Raw genomic sequence first — 12,341 nt, forward strand, 5'->3', positions numbered from 1 at the left:
GACAACACAAGACAGACACTGCACAGATATATATTTAGAATATATAGAAGATAATGTTAAAAATAAAACAAAGCAATTTCACTTACATTTTCGGATTCAGCGTTCAATTCCATATAGGTGAGTGTATTTTGAGGCAAGTGTGACTTCAATTAAAATTGTAAGCCAGGAAAAACATTCGTTTCATTCCTTAAGGATACAACATGTAAAACTGGCCCAAACGTGAAAACAAAACTCGCTCATTTTAAGTCGTACAAGCTAATGCGACCACTCATTCTTCTGGGAAGAATCCCGTGCACATGCTGGTCACATTTATAAGTCACCTAAGTCTTTATAAGTTCATCAAATACTGACACCGCGATTGGCATTCGCTGAGGTAAATGTTGATATCTCTTCTGAGGTAAAGAAAAAAAAAAAAGGTTTTAAAGCATTATACGTATCAAACAATACATTTTATGAAACGGGGAAACCGAATATACACTTTGGTGGTTTAAAAATGACAATATGTCTTTATTAGAAAGAAAAAAAAAGAACCTTGAAGACGACGCTGCTACCAGAATGCACCGCTCTAACGCATAACCACGAGTTTAAACTACATTTACAACAAATATGAAAACTATTTTCATATCGCAATGTTAAATATAGAATATATAGAAGATAATGTAAAAAAAAAAAAAAAAGAGCCCTGTCTTCCAATGGTAAACAATCCTTCAAAAAATTCCTAAACCCGGAATAATATCCTGAGCTTCACCAAAAACTAATCAATTCTTCCTTATCCCAAGGGCAATCATCCCACCAACTTTCATCCAAATCCGTTCAGAACTTTTCCAGATATCTTGTTCACAAACACACGAACACCCCCCACACACACCCCCCCCCCCACACACACACACCCCCCCCACACACACTCCCCCACCACCCCCCCACACACACACCCCCACCACCCCCCCCCCCCCCACACCCCCCCACACACACACCCCCACACACACACACACACACACACACACACGCGCACACACACACACACACACACACACACACACACACACACACACGCGCGATCGAATGCATTACTCCCTCGCGGGAGTAATAATTGGTGTTTTGTAACTTTCCCCTTCTGTTGATGAGCTTGATTAACCGAGTCACGTGTCCAAAAGGTGCAAAACGTACCTTCTGTAATTGTTTGTGAGATTGTTGTGATAACTCTTCCTGATTCTCCAAACAGAACACACATCCATTTTCCTGCATCTTCAGGAACAAATGTGAAAGTGAAACTGGACTGGTTTGTGACGTCACGATCAGATGTATCATGGCGCCACCCGAACGTTACACTTGGTACAGGATGTGAAAGGTCACAGGTCAAATTCACTGCAGTTCCTTCAGAAACTTCGTTCTTGGGGGCTACTCGAGCTGGAGGTGAAAGTAAAGATGTTATTGTTTATTTTTCCAATAAAAACCTATTTGAAACTCATAATGTTTCTGTTACAATAACTACAGGTGGAGCAGCTTACCTGTGACGATGATGATGATCGATATATAATAAATATCCGGATCAGATCGACGCTCGTAATGTCCGGTGTCCTCGGGACGAACATCGGAGATTCTAAGTGAGAAATCCTCGGTGATTGTGAATTTCCCATTTGTTTGTTCATCTCGATCCTTCATCAGAGATTTTGATTCATTCACTTTATACCATCGAGTGCTGTTACGATTCACACCTGGTAAGGTGATGTTACTGTTAACTGGAGTTATATAAATACTTCTCTTTACACCATCACGTGATCCTCCTGTAAGAGAGGGAATGGGATGTTTAATAACACGAGAAATTGAATGTTTAATGTTAAATAACAAATGTGAATAAAAGTGAAACTAAAGATAAATTATATAATAAGACAATAATTAAATAATTATCTCACGTTTATAGACGTTGATAAAGTAATTGATGGTGAGACGAGTTTTGTTCATTGTGGAGACGACGCAGGTCCATTTACCCCCATCAGTGATCCCCATTTGTGAAACTCTCATTACCTTTCCCTTTCCTACCGACAGGTGCCCCCTCATCCACTCCACGTCACCATCAGCACCACGGATCGAGCACCTCAAGGTGGTTTCACGACCTTCCTCTACCGGGTTCCCCCGGCTCGTCACTGTGAAGAACAAACATTATATTGTAATTAATTACTTCGTTAATTTATATTAATCACATGTGTTTATTCAATGATTGTATTTATTAATAAACATAATGATAAATATTCACCTTTAGCAGTGACGAGTTTTACCGCAGCGAGTTTGGTTCGTTTGTCAGTGGAACGATTAACGTGGTGACAGGTGAATGTTCCATAATCATAAAAACGGACAGGTGAGATAAGGAGAGAAAAATCTCCTTCTTTGACTCCATAACCGGTAATGTTCAGATTATGATCAAATCTACCCCGAGTGAACCCTTCATCCGGGAAGTCTTGGTGCATGATGATTTCCCTGATGATTCTCATGATGTTTAACCTGTTCCTCTTCTTCCAATCCCATTCCACCCGCGTCCCTTCTCTCCACAATGATCTGTTGAACAAACATGGCAGCGTCACCTCGTCACCCACAACTACAAACACGGATTTCTCTTCCACAGCTCGTGAGTGTTCAACACCTGAAAACACAAGAAAACATTGTGAGTTATTATATAAAATTACTTCATTTAAAAAATTGAGGTTTGTTCATTTTTCGTGTTTATTTGAATATAATTGAATCATCAGATGTGGTTTAATCATGAAGTTAATGAAACAAATTAAAACAAGATCGGCACTCTTCGAGAACACACCTACACCAGGTTGAACAGTTCATGTTTTGTATCCACTGATAGATCGGATCTGGATTTGGAGTTTTGTTATGATTCGTCCACAGATTTTTGAGAAATTGTGTATTATATTGTTGAGGATCCAGGGTTCGTCGACGTACTAAGGGGGGGGTTATGCCCCTTTTCCCCATGAACTCCCGCTTCCACACAGGCCGTTGACCGCGAGCGACTAAACTCGTGATTGACGGATTGCGAGGCAATTCCGATCGCCAATTTCCCAGTCGCGCGTCGAAGAGTTTACTGGTCAATATTCCCAAATACCTTCAAGCCACGTGACCGGAGAAACCGGGGATCGAACTTTCACACACCTTATTGAATGCCGAGCGGTTTTGCACGATGTGGAAAGCGGCCTTACCCCAACAGGATTTATGGACCCGATTCGAGCCAAATTCAGTCCCGGATGGTGCTCGGCCAATGGTGAAAGGACGTAACGAACAGGTTGGAAGTGCAGAACAAAATGTACAGCCTTTTATTCGTAAGGCACAGAAAAAGAGACAAAGATACAGCTTACCAAATATTACTTACTAATAAACCCCGACTGGCGCCCTCACTCTCTGACGCACACTCTCACAGGGACTAAAAGGGCACTGGTTAAAGGCCGTACCGATGTACGTCCTTGGGGTTCCTGGCTGGTGACCACGTGGTCTGGTGTTGCAGTTCGGTCCTCACGTGCAGCCTGGACGAGGTAGATCCTGCGCAGGTCGGACGAGTGGAAATTTCCAACGCTTGCAGGTCAGCCAGATGGCGCAAACGATCGGTGCAGACACTTGGTGTTTATCAAGAAGACAAAGCAAAGGGCAACACGTGTCATGGAAGAACCGAACTGCGCAAGCGAGGTCTCGTCGTGGACCTGGCGAAAGGAGGCAAGAGCAGAGGGAACACAGCAGGAGGTCGTGGCGTGGCGAAATCCCGGGCAAAAGAGAATGATCATCGATCTGCGTGGACTAATATCAGGACTGCCCATGCCCCTCCAAAAGTTTCACAGCCTCCCATTGGCTGAGGTTTGCCGCATCGTGGCGACAGGTTCCCGGCTCCCCATTGGTCACATGCTGGCCTTCGATCTCCCCTCCCCCAATGAAGTTTTCATTCCTCCTTCCCTCTTTCGTTCAGGGGAGGTTTCACTGTCCATTAGTCACGTGGGCCTGTGGTGTTGGCCACGCTTTCCTGCATATCTTAATGGCCACGCCTTTAACCAACGAGGGTTTGACATTTTGCCTAACTTCAACGCATATTGGTTTTGATGACTACACAATGGGAAGGGCTATTCTTTACATTCAATAAGACATAACTAACTAATGCAGGCTACATGTTGGCGTGCAATTTAACTATAGGGAGTTTGCCTTTATGGCACAACTGCAACAATATATCTTATATTATAACAGAGCAAACGTACAGAATGCAACATAATGTATGCGACATTATACGTCATCGTCTTCTTCTTCTTCAAAGAAAATTAAAACCTTCTGAATTAACCCTCTCAATTACGTTTAGACTGCTGAGACCCCTCATACATTTGACGACCCTTTAATTCCCCCAAGACCCTTAAGACCACCAAGACCCCCGAATACCCAAAATACCCTTAAAGACCCAAAAAGACCATGAAGACCCCAAAGACAAAGATACAGCTTACACACAACAACACCCAAAACACCCCAAAGACCCAAAATACCATTGATGGCCCTGAGACTCAAAAAAAACCCTGAAGACCTAAATGGCCCAAAGACACAAAAGACCCCAAAGACCCAAAATACCCCAAAGACCGTTAAAGACCCCAAACGCAAAAAACACCCCGAAGACCCAAAACACCCCGAATACCCAAAAAGCCCTGAAGACCCAAAACACCCCAAAGACCCAAAGCACCCCGAATACCCAAAACACCCCAAATACCCAAAACACCCTGAAGACCACAAAGACCCTTAAAGACCCTTCAAAACTGTGAAGACCCAAACGACCCTGAAAACCCCCAAAGACCCAGAGGCCCAAAACACCCTGAAGACCACAAAGACCCTTACATACCCAAAATACCCCAAAGACCCCAAAGACCAAAAATACCCTTAAAGGCCCAGAAGATCCAAAAGACCCTGAAGACCCAAATGGCACTGAAGACCCAAATGGTGCTGAAGCTCCAAAAGACCCCGAAGGCTCAAAACACCCCAAAGACCCAAAAGACCCCGAAGACCCAAAGACCCGAAAGACCCAGAGGAACCAAAACAACCTGAAGACCCAAAATACCCTTAAAGACCCTTTAGACTCAAAATACCCTTAAATACCCTGAAGAACCAAAATACCCCAAAGACTCGTGTAGACCCAGAGGAAACAAAACACCCTTAAGACTCAAAATCCACTAAAAACACCAAAGACCCAAAAGACCCTGAAGACCCAAAACACCCCAAATACCCAAAATACGCCAAAAGGCCCAGAGGATCCAAAAGACCCTGAATACCTAAATAGCCCTGAAGACCCAAAACACCATTAAGACCCAAAAGACACCAAAATGGTCAAATATGCCTGTCCCTCTGAAACGACGTATGGTGAGGCACGCCGAGTCACGCTAGTATATATTATATGAGCAGGATTATAACTAATTAATTTCATATTTGGGAAAATTACGAACAAGGAATCGAACCCAGGTCCTCTGACGAACTGTACCAGTGCTCTGCCATCTGAGCGATCGTGAGCAGGCCATTGGTGCTCCTATGGTTGGCAGTGAATGCCCCGGAAGCAGTGACAGAAAGAGAGTGGCAATTCCGTGTGTGGGAAAATTACATGCTCAGTCAGGGTCACCCAGATCTGGGTTCGATTCCTGGTCTGGACGAGTCATTTCCCCACATAGGACAGTTGTGTATATATGTATATATGTATATAGAGTGCGCCATTTAGACGATTCCTAGTTGGGAGGGATGTGTTGGCATAATTTATGCAATTGACGTTAACGTTGGTTCAGAGGGTCGGTGTGCTCCTTGGGTTAAAATTAATATTCCTGGCTGCAAACCTCCTGAATGGTGTTGAGCAGGGCAGAGACAAGGTGTTTGCATGGCAGGTGAATCTTGGTACTTGCAGTTTGTGCAGCAAGCGCTGTGATGGGACTCGATCTGTGCGTTGCGGCCTCGTCAAGTTAGGGGGTTCGATTTAGTTTATGAATGAGCCTAAATGGTCATGAATAAAGGATTCAGCAGTTTGTTGACCCGATACACCCACAACGAGGATGACAAAGTGGGACGGTGGTTGCACCACCCAACGCAAGACGGGGACCAAATCTTCCCCACTCTTCCCAGCTGCACAGATTCGTCAGAGCACCGACCGGTCCCCATGGACCGGCCCACTCCCTCTCATCTTCCACAGGAACACTTCACACAATCACTCAAATCACCACACATCACTCTCACACATGCATCACGTATGCACAACAAAGGTTTATGTATTTATTTTCATTCTTCTTCTTCAGGGAGTGACCTCCCCACCCCATCTCCCCCATGGCAGTTCTCCCCTTTCCCCTCATTTTAGACAGATACATAGAAACTGGGACCCCAACCTCCGCAACCCATTAAACGCACAAACAACCTTGATATCCTCCAGTACGACACAGATGGCCTCATCAACAAAGCCATGAAACTGACACACTTCATTCTCACAAACAACATTCGTATAGAAATCATACAAGAAACCAAATTACATGAGACAAACACAACACCGAGCATCCCCACTGTGCACCATTATACACAGAGAGACCGAACACCAGAGATGGAGGCCTCATCACATACACAATTCAATTCGATACACAAATATCACACAAGACACAAAAGCACTTCTTCCACCAGACAACACCCTAATGAACTTCAAGCTTTCAAAATTAAAACTGCAAACAAAAAAGAACACACAAACATCATAAACATTTACATACCACCAGACACATCCGCCACGATACCAACCAAATACTCCAGACAACTGCAGAACCTTTGTCCATCCATCATCATCCATCATCGGGGAACCATCATCGGTGGGGACGTCAATGCCACAGATAAGGCCTGGTGGACCCATGACTAACCAAACTCCAGAGGCCAAACCATTGTTACACAACCAAATTAGTTATTTATACTTAACAATCCAGAACACACACACACACACACACACACACACACACACACACACACACACACACACACACACACACACACACACATATACACACATACACACACACACACACACTCATACACACACACACTCACACACACACACTCATACACACACACACTCACACATACACACACACGCACACTCACACATACGCACACACTCGCACATACACACGCACACACACACACACATATACACACATACACACACACACACTCATACACACACACACACACTCACACACACACACACACACACACACACACACACACACACACACACAAACACACTCAAACACACACACACACACACACACATACACACACACATACACACACACACAAGCACCAAACATCAAGCTGATTACAATAACTCATCACCACACATATCATTCTGTTCTGCATCACTTTGCACCACAACCACGTGGAGAACAGTTCAGATCACCTCCCATCAACATTCAAACATTCAAACAAAACATTCACCAATTGCAAAAAACCAATGTGGGACAACTTTGAGCAAGATACTGAACAACAATTCCAGCAACTTAACAATAACAACATCACTAACATTGACATTCATATCAAACAGTTCAATATGATCATCACAACCACAGCTATCAAATACAAACCAAAGGGCGATATCAAAAAATACAACCCCAACTACTCACCAGAAATCGCACACCTCAAACAACAAGACAATCCAAAACACAACACACCAACACCGAAAGCACCAGACAAAGTAGAAATGATTCAAACACTAAACACAGAAATCAACAACAAAATACTCATGAAGAAAAAGACAAAACTGGCACTCCTTTCTGCACACACTAAACTACTCCACTCAACCAACACCAAACACTCATACAAACCATAAACAGCATCAATAACTCCAACAGCGGCATCACAACCCCACATGCAGCCATAACTACCATAGACAGCATAACATCAGAAAAACCAACTCGCTAACATCCTCATCGACCATAACACAAGCACTAGTCAAATATAACACGGAAAAGAGGAAAGATGTATTACAAGATGCAAAATCAGCACCAACTCGACACCACCATCACGTCATTCACTCCTGCACCAACAACAAAAAACATCAAGAACTTGCAGGATACCGGCCCTCACAACATCTCCAATTTACATTCAAAACACCTGGGGCTACACGGCATATCAGCCCTCACAAATATAAGCAATTTTTCCTCCCAACACTCAAGAATTCCCCACATTTGGTAATTCGGCAAGATCATTACCCTCCTGAAACCCACCAAAACAGCCTCCTGCAGACCGATCACATTACTCCGCACACCCTCCAAAGTTACAAACATCTTATACTTGCACTAACAAACCCTCACATCCCTCTCTCACACACCCAACATGGAGTCAGACCAAACCACTCCACCACCACTCTCCTCACAAACCTCACACAAAACACTTTTGAAGGCTTCAACAATAGAAAACCACCACCAGCACGCACTATTCTCACCATAGTAGACATCGGCAAAAGCGTCTGACACACTCCCAAAGTTCTTACGCACAAACACAATACTCAACACAAACATGCATAACAACATCAAACGCTGGCTGGCCAATGACCTATCATGCAGACAGTCATTCGTAATTTTTAACAGCAGGTCATCACGCACACGATACTTCCTGAATGGAGTCCCTCAAAGCTCAGTCCTCTCCCCCACACTCTGTAATCTGTTCATGCATGACATTCCACAACCACCCGTGAACATCGAATTAAATTAGCCTCATATGTGGATGATATAACCATCACTTCTACTTAAAGCAACATCAACACAATCACAGCAAAACTTCAACCCTTCCTCAGCACCCGACAAACCTGGCTCACCATCAACAGACTAAAACAGCCCCCTCAAAATCAACAGGGTTCACTCTTCTCCCAAATTACACCTCGGAACATGGCCCTGCACCACACATCACACTTTACAACATCCCTATCTCACACACCAAACAAAAATACTCGACGCCAATTTCAACACATTCATGTCATTCTTGGATCACATCACAAACGTGAAAAAAACAAACATGTACACCCAGGCTGAACACGCTTGGGGCACTCACATGCACCGACGCCAGCTCATCTTAGGCCTTCAGCCGATCAACACACATATAACACCATGCAGACCATGCAAGACAAAGCCATTCACATGATCACAGGTTGCACCATCACATCACCATAAACACAATAAACAACGTGGGCCCAAACGGCATCTTGGGTACAAAACCCCCACCCAGCGATGACAGAGAAATTACTCCCCAGGTCTGACCTTTCACCTTTCACCTCACCTTTCATGCTTTCACTGTCGACACCACCTACAACTTTTACACTACGAACAGGCTCGACGACACCACGAGCGACACCTTCAACCACTGAAAGGCCGCTTCACATGCAATAAAACATATCATGGAAGTAGCTCACATGGAAGATCACTGGTTCGGTTTTCCAGAGGATCTGGGTTCAATTCATGGTCTGGGCAGGAAATTTTACCACATATATAATTTAATTATTTAATCCTGTTCATTAATCTAATTATTAAAGATCATAGCAAAGCGCAGACATATAGTAAAGCCTCTTTCATAGTATTTTTGCATTTGATCATTTTATGAAGAACTATCAAAAGGGAAGTGTCCTCATGCATGAACTACTGTTGGAGCTGAAAGCTTTCTCATTATCTTGTTGCAATGGGAGGAGGTCTTATCCTCATTTTCAGGCCACTTCCAAAACTTTCCAGCAGATACCATGACGGACACGTGACATTGAGATCCCAACACCTTCTTCACTTCTCCAGCATGGAGTATGCCATCGTATTCCACCGATATCAAATCGCAAGCTTGAAGTCTACAGATGGTGTTGATGAATACCCATCAAATGTGATGAAGCTGGTTGCTGGTTTTCCATCCTTGACAGCCATGTGAAGGATTTGTAAAGTTGTGAAAACTTCTTCGAATGGTTCTCTTCGATGTGCAATTTGTTATTCTCTCAGATCAATGGACTGACACTTTCATGTTCCCCGAAGCTTTTGTGAAGCCATGAGAATTCGTGACGTTATTCTTGCGAGCCGTGACCTTGTTCCCCACAAATCTCTTGACTCTTCCCCTGATTCCATCAACCACACCCTTTTCATGGCTGGTCGCGAATAAATTCCAGTCAAGCTTCTTGCCATGATCTACCTGAAGAGCGACCAATGCTGCAGCCATGAAATGGTTTGTGAACTGAGAAGACGGACCATGGGACCAAATAGATACTCAACTCACTGCAGCAGGTGGAGCCTCAAGAATCTTGGCAATCTGAGGTTTGTATTTGGTGTGTGCCAAGTTGTCGGACACGATGACACCTGAACTGCAGGATCCACAATGCCAGACGACTGATGTAAATATACCCACTTGCCTCCGTTGTGAATGGGCACTCTGGATTTCATCCTGCTGTGCACAGGTGTAATTCTAATGAGCGAAATGATAATGATGAAATGGGCGAAACAGATCATGCGAGTGACTTGCGCTTTCCTTCAGAGTGAAAATCCTTGACTTCCAGAAAGAAAAGATGCATAAATTATGACTTGATGTATATGTCCTTGCGAAGACAAAAGCACATGTTGAAATTGACTGTATTCACTAAATTGAAAAAAATCTCCATTCACTCTAAATCGAGACTGGTTTGGGAAAGGTTTCACCATCGATGAAAACTATCAACCACCATCAAATATAACGTCATGGCTGTCATGGAACTTTCAAGGTGCGGTGGTTCTGATAACTGATGTTACCCCCACATCAATGTACATAAAATTTCATCAACGGTTTGTTTAATGAAGAAATGAAATCATCTGATTTTTGTAATTTGTTTGATAACCTGTGATACAAAGATACTAAACCATATACAAGTTAATCATTCAGATATGTGGGCTTGCAGAAATGCAGGAAGCAAGTAGACCGCCAATGCTGTTGTTTACAATATTACAATACTGTATATACATAATTTGGCAGTTATTCTGAAAACCAAAATGTTTCACTTTATGTCAGGAAAGTTCCAATCCTGAAAAGATCAACTTGTGCCCCATTGGTCCACATGAGACTGTGATGACAATTTTAAACTTTGTCATTGGTGTCACATTTTCCGTGGATTTGCCCGTGTGTGTGTGTGTGTGTGTGTGTGTGTGTGTGTGTGTGTGTGTGTGTGTGTGTGTGTGTGTGTGTGTGTGTGTGTGTGTGTGTGTGTGTGATCATCACAAGGCAAATAATGGCCATTCTTAACTCCATGAAGCCCAAGAGATAGTGGCTCTTATCCATTGTCTATCAATCCCCTGATGTTGCTTGAGTATTCTGGAGGAACCAGGTTAGACTTGCAGGAGCATCAGAGTGAATATGTCAGCTAACTTCATCTCTTCCTTATTTCCCTCCTTATTTTGTATCATTTTGAGTTAGAGGGAATGAAGTAGACATCGGAGGTCGTTTTTAAGCTAAAAACCTTCCTGCAATTTCAAGCCAGAAAACCTGAGCAACCCAATAAATTGGAACTTTGAAAGGAAGTCAAGATGTACAAGAGCAAAATAACAAGTGTCCGATGAGAACGAAAACAAGCAAGGATGAACCTCGAAGTGAGGATGATAATCGTTTTCATTCACATACTTTAAGAAACTGCAAAAAGATTCTCAGTGATTATAATCCAGGTTCGGCTGGTCCTTGTTCGGGTGTTTCAAGTTCTTCTTGAAGAACAATGCAGAATGGCCCATCAAAAGCATTGAGTGTGTTGAAGAACAATGACAAGTAAATAGTGAGATGGAACATACCGATCGGAACTGATACTTCTGAATTTATAAGAACATGAATTTGTCTGATAATGTGGATGAAATGAAATGAAATTGTACTTTTATATTCAGACTCGATGAAGGAGATTTTGTATTTTATCTGCAATAAGGAAATGTACTCACACGGAAGCAGAATGAAGAATGTGAGGAGGAGACCTTGAGGAATGTTGGAGTTTGCCATGATGAGAATTTGTTAAAATCACAAGAATTTCTGATCAATAATCGATCGTCTTTAACCTTCTGAAAGTATTTATTGGACTTCGAGCTTTTACTGATCCTGGAAAAGGAACAACCAGCTCGTCTAGACTGGGAAGGGGAAGGGTGAAATATATTTTTATGCAACATCATGTTCCACAGGAAATGCATGTGAAGAGATGACATTGTGACACAGGACACAGCTGGATGATTACACTTCCCTATTTTGAGAAATGTACAAACATGATCGACTAGATAAGAGCTTTGTGTACAAGGACAGACTGAAAATCATGATTTATTAAATGCTCTTTTCAGTTACTTTTGTATTTA

General features: G+C 43.0%; 1 protein-coding gene across 2 annotated transcripts in view; it reads right to left on the reverse strand.

Moving 5' to 3' along the window:
- Nucleotides 1-12,124, reverse strand: part of LOC137424756 (T-cell surface glycoprotein CD4) — a 39,039-nt gene extending 26,915 nt beyond the window's left edge. For both annotated transcript variants that reach the window (XM_068112533.2, XM_078772698.1), the window contains exons 1-5: nt 11,940-12,124; nt 2,255-2,638; nt 1,914-2,144; nt 1,509-1,784; nt 1,168-1,407 (exon numbers count right to left, since the gene is read on the reverse strand). In XM_068112533.2, coding sequence (XP_067968634.2) covers nt 1,168-1,407; nt 1,509-1,784; nt 1,914-2,144; nt 2,255-2,638; nt 11,940-11,997 — 1,189 coding nt within the window. In that variant the 5' untranslated portion in view covers nt 11,998-12,124. The remainder of the gene's footprint in view (nt 1-1,167; nt 1,408-1,508; nt 1,785-1,913; nt 2,145-2,254; nt 2,639-11,939) is intronic.
- Between the last annotated feature and the right edge of the window lie 217 nt (nt 12,125-12,341).

The sequence above is a fragment of the Myxine glutinosa genome, chromosome 1 (genome assembly GCF_964187855.1).
Source record: "Myxine glutinosa chromosome 1, kmMyxGlut1.1, whole genome shotgun sequence".
Lineage (NCBI taxonomy): Eukaryota > Metazoa > Chordata > Myxini > Myxiniformes > Myxinidae > Myxine > Myxine glutinosa.